The sequence below is a fragment of the Palaemon carinicauda genome, chromosome 38 (genome assembly GCF_036898095.1).
Source record: "Palaemon carinicauda isolate YSFRI2023 chromosome 38, ASM3689809v2, whole genome shotgun sequence".
Taxonomy (NCBI): domain Eukaryota; kingdom Metazoa; phylum Arthropoda; class Malacostraca; order Decapoda; family Palaemonidae; genus Palaemon; species Palaemon carinicauda.
Window position 1 is genome coordinate 50,115,269 of NC_090762.1, and position 26,035 is coordinate 50,141,303.

At 39.5% G+C, this 26,035-nt stretch overlaps 3 protein-coding genes across 3 annotated transcripts; all 3 read right to left on the minus strand.

The window, feature by feature from the left end:
- Nucleotides 1-10,903: 10,903 nt before the first annotated feature.
- Nucleotides 10,904-11,884, minus strand: LOC137630179 (cuticle protein 7-like). The gene is made up of 2 exons (XM_068361626.1): nucleotides 11,855-11,884; nucleotides 10,904-11,401 (listed from the first exon to the last, which is right to left on the minus strand). The coding sequence occupies exons 1-2, from the start codon at nucleotides 11,864-11,866 to the stop codon at nucleotides 11,048-11,050; spliced, it is 366 nt and encodes a 121-aa protein (XP_068217727.1). The 5' UTR covers nucleotides 11,867-11,884; the 3' UTR covers nucleotides 10,904-11,047.
- Nucleotides 11,885-15,334: 3,450 nt separating this feature from the next.
- On the minus strand, nucleotides 15,335-17,277 carry LOC137630009 (cuticle protein 18.6-like). The gene is made up of 2 exons (XM_068361510.1): nucleotides 17,255-17,277; nucleotides 15,335-15,661 (listed from the first exon to the last, which is right to left on the minus strand). Exons 1-2 carry the CDS (start codon nucleotides 17,264-17,266, stop codon nucleotides 15,335-15,337), a joined length of 339 nt encoding a protein of 112 aa, XP_068217611.1. The 5' UTR covers nucleotides 17,267-17,277.
- Nucleotides 17,278-20,754: 3,477 nt separating this feature from the next.
- On the minus strand, nucleotides 20,755-22,635 carry LOC137630010 (cuticle protein 18.6-like). The gene is made up of 2 exons (XM_068361511.1): nucleotides 22,624-22,635; nucleotides 20,755-21,081 (listed from the first exon to the last, which is right to left on the minus strand). The coding sequence occupies exons 1-2, from the start codon at nucleotides 22,633-22,635 to the stop codon at nucleotides 20,755-20,757; spliced, it is 339 nt and encodes a 112-aa protein (XP_068217612.1).
- Nucleotides 22,636-26,035: the final 3,400 nt, after the last annotated feature.

Sequence of the window (26,035 nt, forward strand, 5' to 3'; positions counted from 1 at the left end):
TTTTCTTCGAAGACATTCTTTAATAATGGAAAATAGTAATAGTAATATTAGTAATGATTTGAAAATTATTATTAATACTGACATGAGCAGAAGTAACTATAAATGATTAGTAGTTGTTAGTGTTTAAAAAATATCAGTGCTAGTAGGTGCTAGTAGTGATTTAACAGCTAATATTAGGGATTATATATTTTTTAAAGAATTTGAAATTTGAAATTTTCGGTCTATGAAATAACGAATGGCTCAGATATTCATGAAAAAAAAAATCTAAATAATTACATTAGTTGCTTAAGGTGTCACAAATATACATAAATCAGGTTTAAATGTTTATAACCTTTTTAAAACTAACTACAGTTATCGGTTTCAACTCTTCTATTTTTCTCTTATGTTTATTCCATCAGATGTTAGTATTTTTTCCAATCTCAACCGAGTATGTGGATATTAAGGTTGCCGCTACCATCGGCCTCTGATTTGAAAATGTGTAGCTGCATGCTGTATGTCCAAAATATAACTTTTGAGTGCATAGGCCTCCAAACAATCGTCCCTTAAACCAGTATTTACATTAACATTAGAACTCATTTGATTGACAGGTTTCTTCATTTTGTAGTAAAGGGGAGAGGAACATGCATAGCTGCTTAGTAGGACACAGTTTACTTGCAAATGATCGATTGGTCTGAAATTTCCACTTACTTCATTCAGAAATTTATATTTTTTTCAATACTGCTGATTACTGTTCGATAATTCATCTCTCGCCTTTCAGCAGTACACTCCAATTTGTTTGTTTTTCTTAGTCGTTATATGAAATCAATAAACATGAAGCTTATGCAATACGTTTAAAGGAAAATATTCAAGAGCTGTTTTGAAAATTACAATTTCTTGTTTGAAATATTTAACATAAGTGTATATATGTATATGTGTGTATATATATATATATATATATATATATATATATATATATGTATGTATATATATGTGTGTATATATATATATATATATATATATATATATATATATATATATATTTGTTCCAACACAAATACTTACCTTCGAATTACTTTCTTAGGAGAGTCACTTGGTGACCTCTTTCTCGACCATTTTTGGCGCCGAAATCCCTCACCCCGTTCTCCATACAGGCCTACCCCCGCCGCCACAGAATGCGCCCCGAGGGCAGGATTAGGGCAGGTCACTGCCTCTCTGGCCTCTGGGCCATTCTCCCCATTCAGTCCTTGGTCGTGAGGTAGTGAACACCTCACTCTGTACTCTTATACTCGATCCTTTGTGCGCATTTAGTGTTCCACGTGTTCCCACCGTGGGGACTTGTGTTTTTTCGCAGTGTACTTCCCAAGTGTTCCTGTGCGTTCACTTTTCAACCGTGTCCTTACCCGGTGTTTAATTCATATCCTTAGTGCTTGTGTCGTGCGTTGTGTGCGTTATGGAACTGTATTCCTTGATTTTCTTCAAGGAATTGATAGCTGAAAGGAAAACTTTTTTACATAAATCATTCTTCCTCCCCTTATCCTCGGTGTTGCCGTGTAGGGGCAGCTTATGTTCCTCTTCAACCACGTGTCAGGACTACTGGTCCTGGAACGTAGTGCAGTGAGTGCACTTCGGCACTAAAAGGAAGAATACATCCAAGAGGCTCATAGGAAGACGAGCCTCTCCTCGCCAACTTAATTCCCGATGCCTCGTCGAATAGAGATTCTTATACAGCCATCTTCCCCTACCCAGAGTAGGGGACGAGGTAAGTCAGTTGCGGGGAAGTGCCCATTGCTCTTCCCCAAGAGTTTGAGTGGGTGCGGTATAGCACCAAGAGGAAGTAGGCGACGAAGGGTTTGCCTAAGAAGACTAGCGCCGGGCGTCCCGCCTGGCTGAGCTTCCCTACCACCCTCTCCTACCCAGAGTAGGAGACGAGGTTGGTTTATTGTGTAGAAGATAACTCTTAAGAAGTAGTTCGAGGTAAGTACTACTTTCGGGAGTGTGTGGGGAGACGGAGTCCTGGTGCAAGCAGACCACGTCTCCTCTGATGACCCCATGTGGGGGAAAATGTCTCTAATTCTTCTCCAGTCTCTTAGCGTATTTTTCAGTCTCTTCTGCAGCCGAGGGCCTCGCCGAGAAGGAGCCTCCCAGGTCTGTCTTGCAGCGTCCCCCGGACCGACAACCCAGGGTTTTTCTCACCACGAAGGCCATCCTCCAGACGCAGATATAACCCTCGCAGGGAGAAATGCGAGAAGGCCTCTTCAGGCAGGCGTAAGACCGCGAAGCCTCCGGTTCACCCCGCCAACGGGTGTAACCGAGCTTCTTTACGGGCAGCCTGGCCGAATCAGCACAGCTGGTTCGGCCCTCGGACTTAAAAGGAACGGTTCCCTCCGTCGGGTCAGCCCACGGGGATCCGCGTCCGCGTCCCCCAGCCCGCCCGCAGGTGTAACCGGGCCTCTTTACGGGCAGCCTGGCCGAATCAGCACAGCTGGTTCGGCCCTCGGACTTAAAAGGAACGGTTCCCTCCGTCGGGTCAGCCCACGGGGATCCGCGTCCGCGTCCCCCAGCCCGCCCGCAGGTGTAAGCGGGCTTATTTACGGGCAGCCTGGCCGAATCAGCACAGCTGGTTCGGCCCTCGGACTTAAAAGGAACGGTTCCCTCCGTTGGGTCAGCCCACGAGGATCCGCGTCCGCGTCCCCCGGAGAGAATACACGAACAGTAGTCCTCGACGGTACGGCGTTGCCGGTTCTGACCCCGAACCTGGTGCGGAGCTCCCCGCCGGGGAAACCGGTACCACCGCAAGGGAGTGCCTGGTATTCCAGAACCGAAGCTCCCGGGGAGTGCCCTGTGACCTGGCGCCTCGAGATCAAGCGGTAAGAAGGACTCTACAGGTAAGCGTAAGTCCCCGAAGCCTACGGTTAACCCCGCCCAGCGGGGGAAACGCGCTGCTGGTCGGGCGGCCTGGCCGAACCAGCCCGGCTGGTGCGGCCTTCGGGTCAGAAGGAACGGTTCCCGCTGTCGGGTCAGCCCACGGGAACCGCATCCTCGGCACCCAGAGCCTTGGGCCGACGGGAGTCCCCGCTGAACCAGCGTTGCTTGCGGTAACCCAGGCCCCTGGTGCGGACGTCCCCGCAGATGAAATCCAAGTCCTCGGCTGACGGAGAAGAGCGATCCCTGACGGAGGACTATAGGAGAGTGGTTAGCCTTTGCAGAAGACACCACAGGTACCGGAACCTGCAACAACGGACGTAGTTTCCGGGAAGTCAAGCCTTTTTGAGGGTCAGCAGGACATCCTTAGTCAAGGCGTTTTCAGACAGTAGAGCCTCTTCAGGCCCAGTCTGGTTCTCACCAGCAGGAGCCTCCATGATGGAGAAAATGTCGAGGGACTTAGTAAACGTCCCCTCTTGGCTGGACTGGTGGGCTTACTCTTTGGGAGGTGTAGAAGCCTCCTTTGACCCCGAGGACCCTGTCCAGCAAGGCCTTCAACCCTTAGGTTATTGACATATCAGTCTCTCACACTAACAGATAACTGGGTGTTCTGGAAGCGAGACACTGTTCTGGCGAAAGTGTCTTGGAAGGCACCAGACAGGGAAACGCGACCCATTCGCAGCTTTCCCTTGGGGGGAGAGTCTCTGTTTTCCTCGGAAGGAACTAGAAACCATAATGGAGAAGGTCTTGAAATAGAAGGAGACTAACGTCCCCAGACCTACGACTCCTAGGAGACCACCCTATAAGAGGTCTGTCTCGGATAGTGCCGCGACACCCCAAGCATCTACCAGCACTACGAGGAGAGAAGCCCCCCTCTTCCTCTTGGTCCGCAACGCCTCAGCCCCTCTGCAGGGGAGCTCCAGCGCCCTCTAGCTCCTTCAGGTCGGGTTACCCCGCCTCTAGGGGAGACAGGTCAGGCCGCCCCTCTAGAAGAAGATAAGAGTGGGAGGCCCCTATCCCCACCCAACCCTCGGGTTGGAGGGTAACTCAGGCGTCATTGGCAAGCATGGAGGGCTCAAGGAGCGGAACCTTGGACAGTGTCCTTACTAAAGAAGGGCTACGGACTTCCATTCCTAACGGAACCACCCACGATTTTTCCGGCCAACCGGATAGAATGGCTAGATCCCAAAGACCCGTTAAGGAGGACCGCCCTTCAAGAGGAGGTGTCGTCCATGGTAGAGAAGGGTACCATGGAAGAAGTTCTTCTCCCAGGACCAGGTGTCTACAGCCGCCTATTCCTGACAGTAAAAGCGACCGGGGGGTGGAGATCGGTTATAGATCTGTCAGCTCTCAACAGGTTCGTCAAGATGACGGACTTCTAAATGGACACGCAGAATTCAGTCCTGCTGTCCTTGAGGGAGAAAGATTGTAGGATACCATCGACCCCAAGGACGCATACTTCCAGATTCCGGTCCACACCTCGGGTCGGAAGTTCCCCCGGGTAAAATAGGGTTCCCAGTTCCTGCAATTCAGGATCCCCCTTTTTTCCTTGGTCTGTCAACAACGCCCAAAGTGTTTGTGAGAGTCCACACGGCTGTCGCAGTGGGGGCGCACGAACGAGGCATACGCCTCATCAGATACCTGGACGGCTGGTGGCTTCTTCCCGCCTCAAAGGTCCTCTTGGAGGGACAAGGGAGAAGTCTCCCCCAGTTTTGCAAGGATCTGGGGAACTGAATCAACCCGAAGTAGCCAAATCTATTCCCTTCCACCGGAATGAACTACTGGGGAATAACACTAGACTTTTTTCGGGGAGAATTTTTCCCTTCGGAGAATAAGATATGAAACCTCAGGCTCATTAGTCAGCCGTTCCTGTCAGAACACCCCAGGAGGGCGGAAGACGGGCAGAGGCTGACAGGTCACCTGGTCTCTCTGGAGAACCTAGTTCCCCAAGGGAGGGTAAGGCTCAGTTCCGTCCAATGGAATCTCAGGAACCTCTGGTGACAGACGTGTTCGCAGCAGGTGCTAATCCCAGTCATTCCAGACACGAGACCCTCCCTAGAATGGTGACATTGCCAGTCGAACTCACTCAAGAGGGACGTCCTTCGGGACCGGCCCTCCCGAGTTACTACTGTTCACAGACGCCTCCAACCAGAGATGGGGAGGCCTTCCCCTCGACGAAGCGGCACGAGAGACCTGGTTGGAAGGGGAGAGGCAACTCCACACAATGTCCTGAAGTTGGAAGTAGTCCAGAAGGCGTGCCTACTCTTCGCAAGTCTGCTAAAGGGGAACACCGTGGCGTGGATGAGCGACAACACCACGGTAGTGGCATGCATAAACAAGCAGGGTACTGTAATCGAAGGAGTTGTGCGATCTCACCATAAAGAATCTAGATTGAGTGGTAGGGAATCAAGTGGTGATGTTAGCAAGGTTCATTCCCGGAAAGTAAAACGTTCTGGCCGACGGCCTCAGCAGAATGGGCCACATAGTAGGGACAAAATGGTCCCTTCTCCCAGGAATAGCCAAGCTCAGCATTCAACGCTGGGGTTCCCCGGTGGTTGACCGCCTTGCAACAACCTCAACGCCCAACTCCCAGTCTATTGCTCCCCTGTACCAGACCCGAAAGCTTCCTTAGAAGACTCTTTTCAGCACAAGTGGGACAATCTGGATGTGTACTCCTTTTCCCCCTTTTCACGCTGATAAGACAAGTGCTCAGCAGAATAAAGGTGGCTCGAAACCTACAGATGACTTTGGTAGCGCCCTGGTGGCTAGACAGAGAGAGTGGTTCGCGGACCTAAAAGACCTATCGAGTCAACCGCCGTGGCCTCTGTCCGTCAGGTCAGACCTTCTGCACCAGCCTCACTTTCTCAAGCTCCTCGGCAGGTCTCTCTCCCTACGTCTTCACGACTGAAGACTAAGAGCTGCTCCTGAAGAAAGAAAGATATTCTTCCTCCACGGCTAAGAGAATGTCTCTATTCCTAAGAAGTTGCCACCCGCGGTCTTCCAGACAAAATGGACCTCCGTCGCGAAGTGGTGCGCTGAGAGGTACATTAGACCTCTTAAGGCCTCTGTCCCAGACATGGCAGTTTTTTCTGGTGTTTCTCAAGGACAAAGTGGAGAGGTCAATCCCAGCCATAAAAAGGGGTTCGGGCTGCCTTAGGCCAAGTCTTCCTCCGGAAGGGCATCGTCCTGGGGGCCTCGAGACACATAGCGATGCTTGTCAAAAGCTTCGAGCAGTCTTACCCCCCTCAGGCGGGAAAGGTGCCCCAGTGGGACTTAGGCAAGGTCCGGAAGATGATGTGTCGCTCCCACTTTGAACACTTGAAAGATATCGTGAACAAATATCTCACCCTCAAGGCCGTCTTCTTGCTGGCCTTGGCATCCGATAAGAGAGTGGGAGAGATACATGGTTTGTCATTCGACTTCTCTCACTTCGACCAGGTATCAGGAACCTCTTCGTTTCCACAGGTGTTAATAGGAAGCAAGTTCCCGAGAACACCATTTCCTGCTGGCTGAGACAATGCATCGCTAGAACCTATGAAGAGGATAAAATGGCAGTGCCAGGCACTCCCCGGACCCATGACATCAGGGGTCTGAGCACCCCCTTGCCCTTTGAGAGAAACATGGCGGTGAGGCAGATCCTACAGACAGGTACTTGGTCGCACCAGTCAAACTTTAATGCCCCCTACCTCAAGGGTTATGCAAGGAAATCCTTGGACGGGTCCTCCATTGGGACAGTCATGGCCGCCCTCCGGGCTGTGTAGCGGTAAGGCCAGAGGCTGTACCCAACGATGAACACATTCTTCACGACTACATCCGGAGAAAATCGTCAGAAGAATTTTTAAGAGGTAAAATCTTAGATAATAGCGTAAGGTGGCGCAGTTACCCTCACTCCCGTACTCTGATAGGCCCCCGCATTCCATAGCCCTCTAGGCCCTACGTGCCTAGTCAAGTGTCAGAATAGCACTCCCGCCTCCTAAAGTATAAGTCTCCTAAGAAAGTAACTCGAAGGTAAGTATTTGTGTTGGAACAAATCAAAAATTTTAAGTAATTTTTATTTTTCCTAACATACTTACCGAGAATTACTTTCGGGTAATGGCCCTCCCTTCCGTCCCCGAGTGCCATCCTTCCATTGCCAAGTTGGGCTATACGACGGACTGAATGAGGAGAATGGCCCAGAGAGGCAGTGACCTGCCCTAATCCTGCCCTCGGGGCGCATTCTGTGGCGGCGGGGTAGGCCTGTATGGAGAACGGGGTGAGGGATTTCGGCGCCAAAAATGGTCGAGAAAGAGGTCACCAAGTGACTCTCCTAAGAAAGTAATTCTCGGTAAGTATGTTAGGAAAAATAAAAATTACTTAAAATTTTATATATATATATATATATATATATATATATATATATATATATATAGATAGATAGATAAATATATATATATATATATATATATATATATATATATATATATATATATATATATATATATATATATATGTGTTTGTATATATATATAGATATATATATATATATATATATATATATATATATATATATATATATATATATATATATATACATACACACATTTTTCTGGAATATTATGCAGGGCTCGTAATTTTTCTGGAACAGTATATAGGCTCCAAAAAGTGTTTGTTATTGTTCTTGAACAGTATGCAGGATACAAAAAGGGTTCGTTATTGCTCTTGAACAGTATGTAGGCTCCATAAAGGGTTCATCATTGTTCTGGAACAGTATACAGGCTCCTAAAAGGTTTTGTCATTGCTCTTGAACAGTATGCAGGCTCCAAAAATGGTTTGCCATTGCTCTTGAACGGTATTCAGGCTCCAAAAAGGGTTTGTCATTGCTCTTGAACAGTATGTAGGCTCCAAAAAGCGTTTCCCATTGGTCTGGAACAGTATGCAGGCTCCTATAAGAGTTCGTCATTGTTCTGCAAGAGTATGCAGGCTCCAAAAGGAATGTCCCATTGCTCTGAAACAGTATGCAGGGTCAAAAAAAAAAAAAAAAAAAAAAATTATTCTGGATCAAAATATGGGCTTCAAAAAGGGGTTCATTATTGCTCTGAAACGGTATGGAGGCTCCAAAAAGAGGTCATTATTATTCTGAAACAATATGCAGGTTCCAGAAAGGGTTCAACATTGCTCTGAAAGGGTATGCAGGGTCATAAAAGGGTTTGCCATTGCTCTGAAATGGTATGGAGGTTCCAAAAAGCGGTCATTATTACTCTGAAAGGGTAACGAGGCTCCAAATTGGATTTGTCATTGCACTGAATGAGTGTGGAGGCTCCAAAAAGCGGTCATCCATTCTCTGAAAGGGTATCCATTCTCCAAAAAGGTTATGTCATTGCTCTGAAAGGGTACGGAGGTTCCAAAAAAGTGGCCATCAATACCCTGAAAGGGTATGCATGCTCCAAAAAGGGTTTGTTATTGCTCTGAAAGGGTATGTAGACTCCAAAAAAGGTTCGTCATTGCTCTGCAAGGATATGGAGGCTCCTAAAAGCAGTCATCCTTACTCTGAAAGGGTATGGAGGCTCCAAAAAAAGTCATCATGACTGAAATGGTATGCAGGCTCCAAAAAGGAATTTGTCATTGCTTTGAAAGGTCTGTAGGCTCCATAATGGATTTGTCTTTGCTCTGGAACAATATGCAAGTTCCAAAAAGGGGTCATTATTGCTCTAAAAGGGTGTGCAGGCTCCAAAAATTGTTCTTCATTTGCTCTGAGAGGGTATGCAGGCTTCAAAAAGTGTTCGTCATTGCTGTGAAAGAGTATGGAGGCTCCATAAAGCGGTCATCATTACTGTACTCTGAAAGGGTATCCCGGCTCCAAAGGGTTCATCATTGCTCTGAAATGGTATGGACTCTCCTAAAAGGGTTTATCATTACTCTGAAAGGGTGTGCATGCTCCAAGAAGCGATCATCATTACTCTGAAGGAGTATGCAGGCTCCAAAAAAGGTTCATCATTGTTTTGAAAGTTTATGGAGGCTCCAAAAAGTGGTCATTATTACTCGGAAAGGGTATGCAGGCTCCAAAAATCGTTTGCCATTGCTCTAAAAGGGTATGGATCTCCAAAAAGCGGTCATCATTACTCCGAAAGGGCATGCAGGCTCCATAAAGGGTTAATCATTGTTTTGAAACTGTATGCAAGATCTAAAAAGGGTTTTTCAGTTTTCTGGAACAGTATTCAGGCTCTAAAAAGGTTCATCATTGGTGTGTAACAGGCGGCAAGCTGCACAAACGGTTAGACATTGTTGTGGAACAGTATGCAGACCCTCAAAAGGAGCTTTTGTTGCTCTGGAACAATATGCTGGCTCCAGAAAGGGTTTTCTATTGCTCTGGAACAGTATGTAGGCTCAAAAAAGGGGTTTTCATTGCTTTGGAACAGTATGCAGGCTCCAAAAGGGGGTTTGTCATTGCTTTGGAACAGTAAAGGCTCCAAAAAGAGGTTGTCTTCGTCTGAAACAGTGTATACGCTCCTAATTGGGCTTGTCATTGCTTTGGAACAGTATTCAGGTTCCAAGAAGGGTTCAGCGTTGCTCTTGAAAAGTATGCCGTCTCCAAAATGGATTTGTCATTGCTCTTGAGCAATATATAGATTCCAAAAACGGGTTGTCATTGTTCTGGAACAGTACATAGGTTGCAAAAAGGTTTTGCCATTCCTCTGGAAAAGAATATAGGTTCTGAAAAGGGTTCGTCGTTTCTCTTTAAAAGTTTTTACGTTCCAAAAATGATTTTTTGTTGTTCTAGAACAGTGTGCAGTCTCCAAAAGGGGTTTCCTATTGCTTGAAAACAATATTTCTGTTCCAAAAATGGTTCGCCCTTGCTCTGGAGCAGTAGGTAGGTTCCAAAAATGGTTTATCCTTATTTTGAAACAGTAGGCCAACACATGTGTAAAAGAACAGCTTCTTCATCATATTGGAACAGTACTTACTTCCTCAAGCAAAGTGTTTGTTGTACTTATCCATTGTGTATTTATTAGTATTTTTTTCATTATAGTTTATCTATAGTAAATTTAAAGGAATAGTTTTACTGGTGCGGTGGAACACTACGTTGATGCAGCCTTTTTACATCTACTTATTTTGCTGTATTATTGCATACTTGCCAAAAAGTGTTTCATCATTGCATAAGGACAGTACGTAAATGTGTTTTTTTTTATTGAATTATCACCGGATCAATGTAGGGTATAACTGTAGCTGCATATGACAGGCATTGAGAACTTAACCAATACAAAAGACCAATGTACCTTCAATTATATTTATAACCTAACAAGAATATGAAATGTGTTATTGGAGAAGGAGAAATATGTAGTGGTTAATTTTTATTCATTTTGATGTTGGGGGAAATGAGATAGGCATTACCATTTTTTTTTTTGTCAGACAAGTGTTGAGGCCATTACTTTGTCATTGGATTTCAGACAAATTGCGTATTTTTTAACAGTATCACCATTAAAATAGGTCTTTCATGTATAAACTAAAAACTTTAAAAATCAACAAGGTAGAATAGTGTGCCCGAGTGTACCGTCAAGCAAGAGAACTCTAGCCCAACACGTGGAAGACCATTGTACAGAAGATATGGCACTGCCCAAGGTTAGAGGACAATCATTTAATTTTGCTGTGTCCTTCTCCTAGAAGAGCTGTTTACCTTAGCTTAAGAATCTCTTCTGCCCTTACCAAGAGAAAGTAGTCACTGAATAATTTCAGTACAGTAGTTAACCCCTCGAGGTAAGAAGAATTTTTCAGTTATCTTAGTGTTGTCAGGTGTATGAGGAAAGAGGAGAACTTGTTACTTGTTAAGAATAGGCTAGACTATTTGGTGTATGTGTAGGCGTAGAGGAAAAAGTAGCCATAACAAGAGAGGGATTCAGTGAAGTACTATCTGGCTAATCAAAGAACCAAATTACTTTATAGAGGTAATATCGCAATGGGGGGCTAGTGCCTTGGGCACCCTACTACCTAAAGAGGACTTTTGAAACTAATTTTTTCACATTCGGTTGTTTTATTTACAAAGATAATTTACCAAGACATTTATGGCATGTAAAGTTGATTAAATCTTCTCATTGAGAAGAAGAGATATTTAAAGATATGAAAGAAAAAGAGCATCGTATATGGCATCCGAAAAAAGGATGTTTAGGACTCCTTAGGCGTAGGCTGGTGGGGGTGGGCCATATGCAGGCTTGGCAGGGGGTGGGTAGGAAGCCTCTCCTTCGTAGGCCACGTCGGCGACGTAGCCGTTGTCGTGGTCGGCGGTGAAGGTGACGATCTGGGTGCGACCGTCGGGGAGGGCTACGCGGTATGACCCGGAGGTGACTTGACCGTCGCTGATCTCGTCGTGAGCGAAGTCGTTGCCGGTGTAGTCGTCCTTGACGGCATAGGCGAAATCAAAGGGCATGCCTGGTTCCTTGTAGGACGGGGGAGGGGCCCCATATGCTGGAGGGGAGTCAGGAGCTGGAGCGGAGCAAGCTACTGCCACAAGGGTGGCAATGACGAAGAGCTGTAAACGAAGATCAGTTTCATTTATTAAAATTTGGTTCCTCTAAAGTTCATTTGGTGTCTGTTAACATAGGCATTGAATGTGGTTGGTAGTACCAAGGATAAAGAAAGTCAAATGGCTAGTGATCTCATCCGAAAAAATAAAAATTTAAAACTAAAATGGAGATATTTCCGTCACTTATTAAAGATTAAGGGAAAGGTGCTCATCTGGTGATATATACATATAAATATACACACACACACACACACACACACATATATATATATATATATATATATATATATATATATATATATATATATATATATATGGAAAGGTGCTCATTTGGAGAATTTGAAACTATCCCTATAACGTTCTTATGAACATGATTAGACTTTGAGTCTCTCATGCCTAAGAAATATAATTCTGAGAGACCCCAAGTCAAAGAATGAGCACAATGCAGAGCTATCTCACCTTAGCAGACATGTTGATGGTATGAATATGCTGAGGGAATGATGTTGAAGTAGGAGCAACACTCCCTTTTTATACTTACTGACGCCTCTTCCAGGTTCCCGTTTTCTGTTGCCCTTTTCCATTTTCATTGATCCGTCAGCCGTTGCCTCTGGAAAACCAATTCGTTTTCTTATCACTTCTTTCCTGGAATGTGAATTGAGATAAGAAGTTTTAAAAATTATAAGCGAAATATAAACGAATTGTGTTTTTTTTTTCAAATCGGAATTTGCTCTGAAAAAAGTCAACAGTAACATTACTTTTACTTATAATTGAAAATGACTTGAAATAAAAGTAAATCCTCCAGTTATTAGATTGGATAATTCAAGAAATTACTGTTAGAGTTTAATGGGGATTAAGAAAAACAAGTCATATTAGCAGTATGTTTTTCTCTTTGTGTTTGAATAAGATTTATGATTTAAAGATGAGATTACATTTTCTTTTAAAACTAGAATTACAATTCCCTGCAATTCATCTCTACTTATATCTGAGGTTAGAGTACAAATAACTGTGGTTAGTATTCGCTTAAGAACGACTGCAAAAATTAAAGGCTTTTAAATTAGCTTGCTCCATTTCGCTAATTGTTCTGACGAGCTGCTCATGTTGATTTTACTTGATTTTAGATGCAATTATTTCCCCCATTATCTTTATTAGTTTTTGTATATTCTTAATGTTTTTTTTTCTTTTCGTAATTCTATAGCTTCACGTATTTTGAATTCTTGAAGTAAAGCGTTAGATATGGAATTGAAATCATTAGATGGGAGTATCAGTTAAGAATTGGTCAAGCAAAGAACCACATGACTCTTACAAACAACACTCCCCTGTTTATTAATTCCTTTCAAATCATCCTAGATGCTATTAAAGAAGTTTTAGCATACTTTTCTGTGCCATCCTATCGACAAGGACTTTCTCAAATAAAGGCTTAAACTGCATAGGGTTTAGAATACTGCACTGCAGAACACCAAGCAGAAACTCTCCTGAAAAAAAAATTAGTTAAGGGTGTGAGATATACTCCTCAGCCACCCCAAGCCGATTGAGATATTAGATTCAATACTTCATGCTGGTATTAGATTGTCGACAGGAGTGTTTAGAACCTCACCTATCCCAAGTGTTCTTGTTAATGCTGGAGAGTTACCTTTAGACCATTACCGAATGTCTTCTATTATTCGGTATTGGTTTAGGTTGCAAGGACTCCCTAATTCTTTAGCCTTTCAGACTGCAAGCCTTGTACGGCACTCAACATACTTTAAGTTGCGCCCAAAATCTCCTTAAACTTATGGCTTTCGGGTGAAACAGTTATTAAACAGTCTTGATATAATTAGAAGTAAGGTGCTTCCATAGAAATTACCTGAGATATCTTTTTGTAAATATTTTATTGGTATTAAAAAAACATGACTGAATTAGAAGCTAGGTCTCTTTTTATGGAACATGTTGAAGAACATAGGGAATCAACATATATATATATATATATATATATATATATATATATATATATATATATATATATATATATATATATATATATATACCGATGGCTCCAAATCTGATGCTGGCGTTGGATTTGGAGTATATAGTAGTTATTTTAGCTTTAGAGGTGCACTTCCTCCAATATCTTCCATATTTACTGGGGAATTATATGGCATACTAACCGCTATTGAGAAAATAGCGTTAAAAGAGGAGGATAAGTTTACTATTTATAGTGATCCAAGAAGTGTCCTTCAAGCTTTAGAAGGTTTTAATTATAGTGACCCTCTAGTTTTCAAGATTTTAGAGTGGCTTTTAATTATTGTTCTAGAGGGTATAACAGTTCGATTTTGCTGGGTTCCGGCACACGTAGGTGTGTCTGGAAATGAAGAGGCAAATTCACTGGCAAAGAGGACTGCAGCCAAGTTGCTACCAAGAAGGTATCCCATTCTTTGTAATGTTTTTTACCATCAATAGAGAATTTTATTTAAATCAATTGGCAATAGCATTGGGATAGTTTAACCGAAAATAAGATGCAAGAAATTGCTATTGTTATATCCCCTCAGAGGTATAACGAGATGCCCCGAATATGGGAGACTACTATTTGTTGTCTCCGCATTGGTCACACTCGGCTGGGCAACAAGACCATATTGCCATGAATGTTTAATACCCTTGACAGTGAGGCACTGTTGACTGAATGCCCCTCATATAGCACAGAAAGAAATAGATATCTGCTTGAGTCTCGTGGTGAAGATGGCAGGTTCATCCTTGCCATGATCCTTCAACATGTGTCTTACAATGCTAGTAGCATTTTTAAATTTCTATCAGAAGCAGGTCTTCTTAATGCTATTTAACTTCCATAGCATATTTGCTTTTCTGGTTTTATTTGAATATTCTTTTAATTTTTATTTATAATAAACGATATCGGCGTCAATGTCCTTCGATGACAGTATGCCAGAGAACTTCAAATCAATTAATCAATCAATCAACATCTCCGACTCCATGCTTCATAGTCCTGAATCATGAAGGCCTGAATCTTGCAAATCTTCTACTGGCTGGGTCTTCAACATCTTTAAGTGCCTTGTGGAGCCAAGTTAAATGTTTGGTGAACTAATTCATAGAAAAAATTATTCAATTTTTTTTTTTTCTTGACAAGATGGTGTTTTGATTGCTGCAGTAGTTTTATCTATTTATTTTAATGAGCATATCTGAGTTGATCCATCACTGAGTTTTTGCTTTAAAAGCATTGCCTCGGTTGATTAAATTTTCACTGGCATAGGCAGGGGAAGACAAATGATCCCCTATTAGGCACTCTGTAGATGGTTTTCTTATAGGCGTATCTTTTATATTGAGATGATCAGGAAAAGATTCAAATATACTCGATATAATTACGACGTGCAAAATCAAACCTTGGAGAGCTATTATTCAAAATCATCTTTCTTGGAATGCTTCGAACACAAACAGGGATAGTTATTTGGAGAAAGGATTTCACGTCGTGTCGCTCGAACAAATTTTTGAAGTGAAGATCCTCATCTTTAGGAAAACTACAAGCCAATACATAGAAGATAATTTGCAACTTGCAAAATTTTATTTGGGTTGAATCGTGAATGTTCTACTGATTTGGTCTGCACTTAAGTATGTGTGATTAGTTTTCCATTTGGAAATTATCAGTAAATCTAAGGCTAGTCTAACTAAATTTATGTATGATAAGCTGAGAATCCTTATTTTCCTGATTATGATAGTATCGTTCCTTCATGTTTTTGAATTTCCATTCTAAGAAACAATAAAAGGATGTTTGAAACACGATTTTCACCTTCAGTTGTTTTTATTAAGAAATGTAATTTACCAAGAATATTATGGTACATCAAGTTGATTAAATCTTCTCATTAAGAAGAAGAAATATTTAAAGATATGAAAGAGAAAGAACATCATTTATGGTATCCGAAATAATGTACATCATAGAATGTCGTTTAGAACTCCTTAGGCGTAGACTGGTGCGGGTGGGTAGGAGGCCTCTCCTTCATAGGCCACTTCGGCGACGTAGCCGTTGTCGTGGTCGGCGGTGAAGATGACGATCTGGGTGCGACCGTCGGGGAGGGCTACGCGGTACGACCCGGAGGTGACCTGACCGTCGCTGCTCTCGTCGTGAGCGAAATCGTTGCCGGTTGAGTCGTCCTTGACGGCGTAGGCGAAATCGAAGGGCATGCCTGGCTCCTTGTAGGATGGGGGAGGGGCCCCATACGCTGGAGGGGAGTCGGGAGCTGGAGCGGAGCAAGCTACGGCCACAAGGGCGGCAATGACGAAGAGCTGTAAATGAGAAAAGGAGATCAGTTTCATTTATTGAAGTTTTGTTACTTTAAAGTTCATTTGGTTAACATAGTCATCGAATGATATACCCAGAAGGAATTTAACTATGGTTGGTAGTACCAAGGATAAAGAAAGGCAAATGGCGAGTGATCTCTCTGAGAAAAAAGAAAAAACGTTGAAAACTGGAAGAAAGATACCTGCTTCACCTATCGAAACGTAAGGGAAAGGGGCTCATGTATATATACATATATATATATATATATATATATATATATATATATATATATATATGTGTGTGTGTGTGTGTGTATATATATATATATATATATATATATATATATATATATATATATATATATATATATTTCACATATATATTATATTATATTATATTATATTATATTATATTATATCATGTTATATATACAAAGGCTTAAGACTTTTCCTTCCATTCCTGTCTGTTTTTGGTATTTCTATGCCTTTCTATACCCACAAATTTGCTTAGCTCATTAATCCATCGTCTTCTCTTCCTTTTGCGTCGGTTGCAATCTCTAAGGACCCATTCTGATATTCTTTTGGTCCATTTATTATCTGTCATTCTCATTTGTCCTGCTCTTGTCCCTTAATTTTTTTTTACTTCTTGTTAAAATATTCTCTACTGTTGTTTGCTCTCATATCCATGTTGTTCTTTTTCTGTCTCTTAGTATTAATGTCATCATTATTCTTTCCATAGCTCGTTTGTGTTTTAACTAGTTTATGTTCTGATACTTAAGTGAGTCACCAAGTTTCTGATGCATAAGTTGATACTGGTAGCACTATCTGATTAAATAGTTTTCTTTTGAGAGAAAGTGGCATTTTGGTTGTCATAATCTCACTTTGTTTACCAAAAATTCCTCGTCCCTCGGTAATACCTCTTTTAGTTTTGTGTGAAATTTTGTGTCTGTGTCTATGTCTGGAAGGTTGAGTGTAAGATGAAGACAACAGACTCCTACTTGAAGTTAGCTTTTGTTAAAAAACTTGGGGAACCAAAAACGATGTATCTTAGTATCTCTCCCATTGACGAAGCTGATGTAATTTAGCACTTTGGGAATACAGATATCTCTCTTTATTTATTTATTTATTTATTTTTTTTTTTTTTTTGTTAGTGGTGTTAGGTTGTGGATCTTGGTGGTCTTTGTGTTTAGGGCTTTGAATTATACTTCATAAAAACTTCTTGATCTGCTCATAACGCTTCCACTTCCAATGGCTAGAGAAGATTGATCAGATGATCAATGTCAAATCTATAATTATTCTTAATAAACAAAAACATTTTCTTTCCACAAGAAACTAAGGAAGCTGATGACAGTTATTTAACTTACAGAAGACTGGTTGGTATCTTATGTAATTCTATTTAACATTACACAAAATTTGAGATAATTACTTCCCAGAAATGTAGATGGAATTAATATTGGAGAGAACCAGTCCTTTCAGAATTTAAAACGTTATCCTTAAAACTTATGAATTTGATCATAACTTTGGACCTCTCATGCTTAAGAAATATAATTCTGAGAGACTCGAAGTCGAAGCAATTAGCACAATACAGAGCTATCTCACCTTAGCAGACATGTTGATGTTATGAATATGCTGAGGAAATTATGTTAAAGTTTGAGCAACACTCCCTTTTTATACTTACTGACGCCTCTTCCAGTTTCCCGTTTTCTGTTGCACTTTTCCAGTTTCATTGACCTGTCAGCTATTGCATTTGGAAAACAAATTTGTTTTCAGTATGACCTCTTTCCAGGAATTTGAGTAGAGAAATTATTTTTGGAAAACTAGAAAAGAAAGATAAACGAATTGTCTTTTTTTCTTTTCAAAACAGATATTGCCCAGAAAAAGGGCAACTGTAATTAAATTACTTTTACTTATAATTGAAAATTACTTGAAATAAAAGTAAATTCTTCAGTCAATAGATTTGATAATTCAATATATTACTGTTAGAGTTTAATGGAGATTAATAAAAAAAAAAAAAAAGTCGTATTAGCAGATCATATAATTTTTTCTCTTGTGTCTAAATAAGTTTTCAGATTTGAAGATTCATGATTCATCCCAGAAAAAGACATTTCTTGAGTCATGTTATAATTTGGGGAAATAATCTGAAGAAGATAAGCTTCCATTTTCTCTTAAAACTAGAATTACAATTCCCTGCATTTCATCTCTACTTATATCTGAGGTTAGAGAACAAATAACTGTGGTTAGTATTTGCTTAAGAACGACTGCAAAAAAAATTAGCTTGCTTCTTTTTGCTAATTGTTCTAATGAGTTGCACATGTTGATTTTACTTCTTTTTAGATGCAATTATATCCCAATTATCTCTATTAGTTATTGCATATTCTCAATGTTTTTTTTTTCTTTTGAATCGTAATAATATAACCTCACATATTTTGAATTCTTGAAGTTCAGCGCTAGATATGCAATTAAAATCAATAGATGGGAGTAAAAGTTAAGAATTGGTCAAGCAAATAATCACATGCTTGCTACAAAAGACACTCCCCTGTTTATTAATTACTTTCAAATCATCCTAGAGGCTATAAAAGAAGTTTCAGCATATTTTTCTGTGCCGTCCTATCGTCAAGGACTTTTTTAAATAAAGACTTAACTGCATAGGGTTCAGAACCCTGTACTGCAGAACACCAAGCAGAATCTCTCCAAAAAAAAAAAAAAATTAGTTATTGGTGTGAAATATACTCCTCAGCCACCTTAAACCGATTAAGATATTAGATTCAATACTTCATGCTGGTATTAAATTGTCGACAGAAGCGTTTAGAACCTCACCTATCCCAAGTCTCCTTGTTGATGCTGGGTGTTACCTTTAGACCATTACCGAATGTCTTCTATTATTCGGTATTGGTTTAGGTTGCAAGGACTCCCTAATTCTTTAGCTTTTCAGACTGCAAAACTAGTAAGGCACTCAACATACTTTAAGTTGCACCCAAAATCTCCTCAACCTTATGGCTTCGGGTGGAACAATTGTTAAGTAGTCTTGATATAATTAGAAGTAAGATGCTTCTATTTAGGATATCATCAACCCCTCCGTGGAAATTACCAGGGATTTCTTATTGTAAATATTTTATTGGTATTAAAAACCAGGATTGAATTAGAAGTTAGGTCTCTTTTTATGTAACATGTTGAAGAACATAGGGTATCAACTTTTTTATATACCGATGGCTCCAAATCTGATGCTGGCGTGTGATTTGGAGTATATAGTAGTTCTTTTAACTGTAGAGGTGCACTTCCTCCAATATCTTCCATATTTAATGCTGAATTATATGGCATACTAACCGTTATTGAGAAAATAGCGTTAAAAGAGGATGGTAATTTTACCACTTACAATGATTCAAGAAGTGTCCTTCAAGCTTTAGAAGGTTTTAATTCTAGTGACCCTTTAGTTTTAAAGATTTTAGAGTGGCTTTTAGTTATTGGCCTAAAAGGTATAACAGTTCGACTTTGCTGGGTTCAGGCACATGTAGGTGTGTCTGGAAATGAAGAGTCACATTCACTGGCAAAGAGTGTTACAGCTGAGTTACTACCAAGAAGGTATCCCATTCTTTGTAATGTTTTTTTTTTTTTTACCAGCAGTTAAGAATTTTATTCATAACAATTGGCAACAGCATTGGGATAGTTTAACCGAAAATAAGATGAGAGAAATTGCGATTGTTATATCCCCTTAGAGGTATAATTGGATGCCCCGAAAATGGGAGACTGGCCAACACGAACCATATTGCGACGTCTGTTTAATACCTTTGATAGTGAGGCATTGTTGACTGAATGCCCCACATATAGCACAGAAAGAAATGTATATATGTTTGAGGCTCGGGGTGAAGATGGCAGGTTCATCCTTCCCAAGATCCTTGGACATGATTTGCCATACAATGCTAATAGCATATTTTAATTTATATCAGAAGCAGGTCTTCATAATGCTATTTAACTTCCAAAGCATATTTGCTTTTCTGGCTTTAATTTGATATTCTTTTAATCTTTATTTATAATAAACGATATCAGCGTCAATGACCTTCGATGACAGAATGCCAGAGAACTTCAAATCAATTGATCAATCGATCACCATCTCCGACTCCACGCTTCATGGTCCTCAATCATGAATGCCTGGATCTTCCAAATCTTCTACTGGCCTGGGTCTTCAACATCTTTTAGTGCCTTGTGGTGCCCAGTTAAATGTTTGGTGATGTAATCTCAAGAAAAAATTATTCAATTATTTTTTTATTTTTTTTTGACAAGATGGTGTTTTGACTGCTGCAGTAGTTTTATCTATTTATTTTAATGAGCATATCTTAGGTAATCCATCACTGAGTTTTTGCTTTAAAAGAATTGCCTCGGTTGATTAAATTTTCACTGGCACAGGCAGGGGAAGACAAATGATCCCCTATTAGGCACTCTAGATGGTTTTCTTATAGGCGTATCTTTTATATTGAGATGATCAGGAAAAGATTCAAATATACTCGATATAATTCCGACGTGCAAAATCAAACCTTGGAGAGCTATTATTCAAAATCATCCTTCTTGGAATGCTTCGAACACAAACAGGAATAGTTATTTGGAGAAAGGATTTCACGTCGTGGCGCTCGAACAAATTTTTGAAGTGAAGATCCTCATCTTTAGGAAAACTGCAAGCCAATATATAGAAGGTAATTTGCAACTTGCAAAATTTTATTTGGGTTGAATCATGAATGTTCTACTGATTTGGTCTGCACTTAAATGTGTGTGTTTAGTTTTCCATATGGGAATTATCAGGAAATCTATGGCTAGTCTAACTAAATTTATATATGATAAGCTGAGAATCCTTATTTTCCTGATTATGATAGTATCGTTCCTTCATGTTTTTGAATTTCCATTCTAAGAAACAATAAAAGGATGTTTGAAACACGATTTTCACCTTCAGTTGTTTTATTAAGAAATTTAATCTACCAAGAATATTATGGTACATCAAGTTGATTAAATCTTCTCATTAAGAAGAAGAAATATTTAAAGATATGAAAGAGAAAGAACATCATTTATGGTATCCGAAATAATGTACATCATAGAATGTCGTTTAGAACTCCTTAGGCGTAGACTGGTGCGGGTGGGTAGGAGGCCTCTCCTTCATAGGCCACTTCGGCGACGTAGCCGTTGTCGTGGTCGGCGGTGAAGATGACGATCTGGGTGCGACCGTCAGGGAGGGCTACGCGGTACGACCCGGAGGTGACCTGACCGTCGCTGCTCTCGTCGTGAGCGAAATCGTTGCCGGTTGAGTCGTCCTTGACGGCGTAGGCGAAATCGAAGGGCATGCCTGGCTCCTTGTAGGATGGGGGAGGGGCCCCATACGCTGGAGGGGAGTCGGGAGCTGGAGCGGAGCAAGCTACGGCCACAAGGGCGGCAATGACGAAGAGCTGTAAATGAGAAAAGGAGATCAGTTTCATTTATTGAAGTTTTGTTACTTTAAAGTTCATTTGGTTAACATAGTCATCGAATGATATACCCAGAAGGAATTTAACTATGGTTGGTAGTACCAAGGATAAAGAAAGGCAAATGGCGAGTGATCTCTCTGAGAAAAAAGAAAAAACGTTGAAAACTGGAAGAAAGATACCTGCTTCACCTATCGAAACGTAAGGGAAAGGGGCTCATGTATATATACATATATATATATATATATATATATATATATATATATATGTGTGTGTGTATATATATATATATATATATATATATATATATATATTATATTATATTATATTATATTATATTATATTATATCATATTATATATACAAAGGCTTAAGACTTTTCCTTCCATTCCTGTCTGTTTTTGGTATTTCTATGCCTTTCTATACCCACAAATTTGCTTAGCTCATTAATCCATCGTCTTCTCTTCCTTTTGCGTCGGTTGCAATCTCTAAGGACCCATTCTGATATTCTTTTGGTCCATTTATTATCTGTCATTCTCATTTGTCCTGCTCTTGTCCCTTAATTTTTTTTTACTTCTTGTTAAAATATTCTCTACTGTTGTTTGCTCTCATATCCATGTTGTTCTTTTTCTGTCTCTTAGTATTAATGTCATCATTATTCTTTCCATAGCTCGTTTGTGTTTTAACTAGTTTGTTCTGATACTTAAGTGAGTCACCAAGTTTCTGATGCATAAGTTGATACTGGTAGCACTATCTGATTAAATAGTTTTCTTTTGAGAGAAAGTGGCATTTTGGTTGTCATAATCTCACTTTGTTTACCAAAAATTCCTCGTCCCTCGGTAATACCTCTTTTAGTTTTGTGTGAAATTTTGTGTCTGTGTCTATGTCTGGAAGGTTGAGTGTAAGATGAAGACAACAGACTCCTACTTGAAGTTAGCTTTTGTTAAAAAACTTGGGGAACCAAAAACGATGTATCTTAGTATCTCTCCCATTGACGAAGCTGATGTAATTTAGCACTTTGGGAATACAGATATCTCTCTTTATTTATTTATTTATTTATTTTTTTTTTTTTTTTGTTAGTGGTGTTAGGTTGTGGATCTTGGTGGTCTTTGTGTTTAGGGCTTTGAATTATACTTCATAAAAACTTCTTGATCTGCTCATAACGCTTCCACTTCCAATGGCTAGAGAAGATTGATCAGATGATCAATGTCAAATCTATAATTATTCTTAATAAACAAAAACATTTTCTTTCCACAAGAAACTAAGGAAGCTGATGACAGTTATTTAACTTACAGAAGACTGGTTGGTATCTTATGTAATTCTATTTAACATTACACAAAATTTGAGATAATTACTTCCCAGAAATGTAGATGGAATTAATATTGGAGAGAACCAGTCCTTTCAGAATTTAAAACGTTATCCTTAAAACTTATGAATTTGATCATAACTTTGGACCTCTCATGCTTAAGAAATATAATTCTGAGAGACTCTAAGTCGAAGCAATTAGCACAATACAGAGCTATCTCACCTTAGCAGACATGTTGATGTTATGAATATGCTGAGGAAATTATGTTAAAGTTTGAGCAACACTCCCTTTTTATACTTACTGACGCCTCTTCCAGTTTCCCGTTTTCAGTTGCACTTTTCCAGTTTCATTGACCTGTCAGCTATTGCATTTGGAAAACAAATTTGTTTTCAGTATGACCTCTTTCCAGGAATTTGAGTAGAGAAATTATTTTTGGAAAACTAGAAAAGAAAGATAAACGAATTGTCTTTTTTTCTTTTCAAAACAGATATTGCCCAGAAAAAGGGCAACTGTAATTAAATTACTTTTACTTATAATTGAAAATTACTTGAAATAAAAGTAAATTCTTCAGTCAATAGATTTGATAATTCAATATATTACTGTTAGAGTTTAATGGAGATTAATAAAAAAAAAGTCATATTAGCAGATCATATAATTTTTTCTCTTGTGTCTAAATAAGTTTTCAGATTTGAAGATTCATGATTCATCCCAGAAAAAGACATTTCTTGAGTCATGTTATAATTTGGGGAAATAATCTGAAGAAGATAAGCTTCCATTTTCTCTTAAAACTAGAATTACAATTCCCTGCATTTCATCTCTACTTATATCTGAGGTTAGAGAACAAATAACTGTGGTTAGTATTTGCTTAAGAACGACTGCAAAAAAAATTAGCTTGCTTCTTTTTGCTAATTGTTCTAATGAGTTGCACATGTTGATTTTACTTCTTTTTAGATGCAATTATATCCCAATTATCTCTATTAGTTATTGCATATTCTCAATGTTTTTTTTTTCTTTTGAATCGTAATAATATAACCTCACATATTTTGAATTCTTGAAGTTCAGTGCTAGATATGCAATTAAAATCAATAGATGGGAGTAAAAGTTAAGAATTGGTCAAGCAAATAATCACATGCTTGCTACAAAAGACACTCCCCTGTTTATTAATTACTTTCAAATCATCCTAGAGGCTATAAAAGAAGTTTCAGCATATTTTTCTGTGCCGTCCTATCGTCAAGGACTTTTTTAAATAAAGACTTAACTGCATAGGGTTCAGAACCCTGTACTGCAGAACACCAAGCAGAATCTCTCCAAAAAAAAAAAAAATTAGTTATTGGTGTGAAATATACTCCTCAGCCACCTTAAACCGATTAAGATATTAGATTCAATACTTCATGCTGGTATTAAATTGTCGACAGAAGCGTTTAGAACCTCACCTATCCCAAGTCTCCTTGTTGATGCTGGGTGTTACCTTTAGACCATTACCGAATGTCTTCTATTCTTCGGTATTGGTTTAGGTTGCAAGGACTCCCTAATTCTTTAGCTTTTCAGACTGCAAAACTAGTAAGGCACTCAACATACTTTAAGTTGCACCCAAAATCTCCTCAACCTTATGGCTTCGGGTGGAACAATTGTTAAGTAGTCTTGATATAATTAGAAGTAAGATGCTTCTATTTAGGATATCATCAACCCCTCCGTGGAAATTACCAGGGATTTCTTATTGTAAATATTTTATTGGTATTAAAAACCAGGATTGAATTAGAAGTTAGGTCTCTTTTTATGTAACATGTTGAAGAACATAGGGTATCAACTTTTTTATATACCGATGGCTCCAAATCTGATGCTGGCGTGTGATTTGGAGTATATAGTAGTTCTTTTAACTGTAGAGGTGCACTTCCTCCAATATCTTCCATATTTAATGCTGAATTATATGGCATACTAACCGTTATTGAGAAAATAGCGTTAAAAGAGGATGGTAATTTTACCACTTACAATGATTCAAGAAGTGTCCTTCAAGCTTTAGAAGGTTTTAATTCTAGTGACCCTTTAGTTTTAAAGATTTTAGAGTGGCTTTTAGTTATTGGCCTAAAAGGTATAACAGTTCGACTTTGCTGGGTTCCGGCACACGTAGGTGTGTCTGGAAATGAAGAGGCAGATTCACTGGCAAAGAGTGCTACATCCGAGTTACTACTAAGAAGGTATCCCATTCTTTGTAATGTTTTTTTTTTTTACCAGCAATTAAGAATTTGATTTATAACAATTGGCAACAGCATTGGGATAGTTTAACCGAAAATAAGATGAGAGAAATTGCGATTGTTATATCCCCTTAGAGGTATAATTGGATGCCCCGAAAATGGGAGACTGGCCAACACGAACCATATTGCGACGTCTGTTTAATACCTTTGATAGTGAGGCATTGTTGACTGAATGCCCCACATATAGCACAGAAAGAAATGTATATATGTTTGAGGCTCGGGGTGAAGATGGCAGGTTCATCCTTCCCAAGATCCTTGGACATGATTTGCCATACAATGCTAATAGCATATTTTAATTTATATCAGAAGCAGGTCTTCATAATGCTATTTAACTTCCAAAGCATATTTGCTTTTCTGGCTTTAATTTGATATTCTTTTAATCTTTATTTATAATAAACGATATCAGCGTCAATGACCTTCGATGACAGAATGCCAGAGAACTTCAAATCAATTGATCAATCGATCACCATCTCCGACTCCACGCTTCATGGTCCTCAATCATGAATGCCTGGATCTTCCAAATCTTCTACTGGCCTGGGTCTTCAACATCTTTTAGTGCCTTGTGGTGCCCAGTTAAATGTTTGGTGATGTAATCTCAAGAAAAAATTATTCAATTATTTTTTTTTTTTTTTGACAAGATGGTGTTTTGACTGCTGCAGTAGTTTTATCTATTTATTTTAATGAGCATATCTTAGGTAATCCATCACTGAGTTTTTGCTTTAAAAGAATTGCCTCGGTTGATTAAATTTTCACTGGCACAGGCAGGGGAAGACAAATGATCCCCTATTAGGCACTCTAGATGGTTTTCTTATAGGCGTATCTTTTATATTGAGATGATCAGGAAAAGATTCAAATATACTCGATATAATTCCGACGTGCAAAATCAAACCTTGGAGAGCTATTATTCAAAATCATCCTTCTTGGAATGCTTCGAACACAAACAGGAATAGTTATTTGGAGAAAGGATTTCACGTCGTGGCGCTCGAACAAATTTTTGAAGTGAAGATCCTCATCTTTAGGAAAACTGCAAGCCAATATATAGAAGGTAATTTGCAACTTGCAAAATTTTATTTGGGTTGAATCATGAATGTTCTACTGATTTGGTCTGCACTTAAATGTGTGTGTTTAGTTTTCCATATGGGAATTATCAGGAAATCTATGGCTAGTCTAACTAAATTTATATATGATAAGCTGAGAATCCTTATTTTCCTGATTATGATAGTATCGTTTCTATATGATTTTTAATTTCCATTCTAAGAAACAATAAAAGGATGTTTGAAACACGATTTTCACCTTCAGTTGTTTTTATTAAGAAATGTAATTTACCAAGAATATTATGGTACATCAAGTTGATTAAATCTTCTCATTAAGAAGAAGAAATA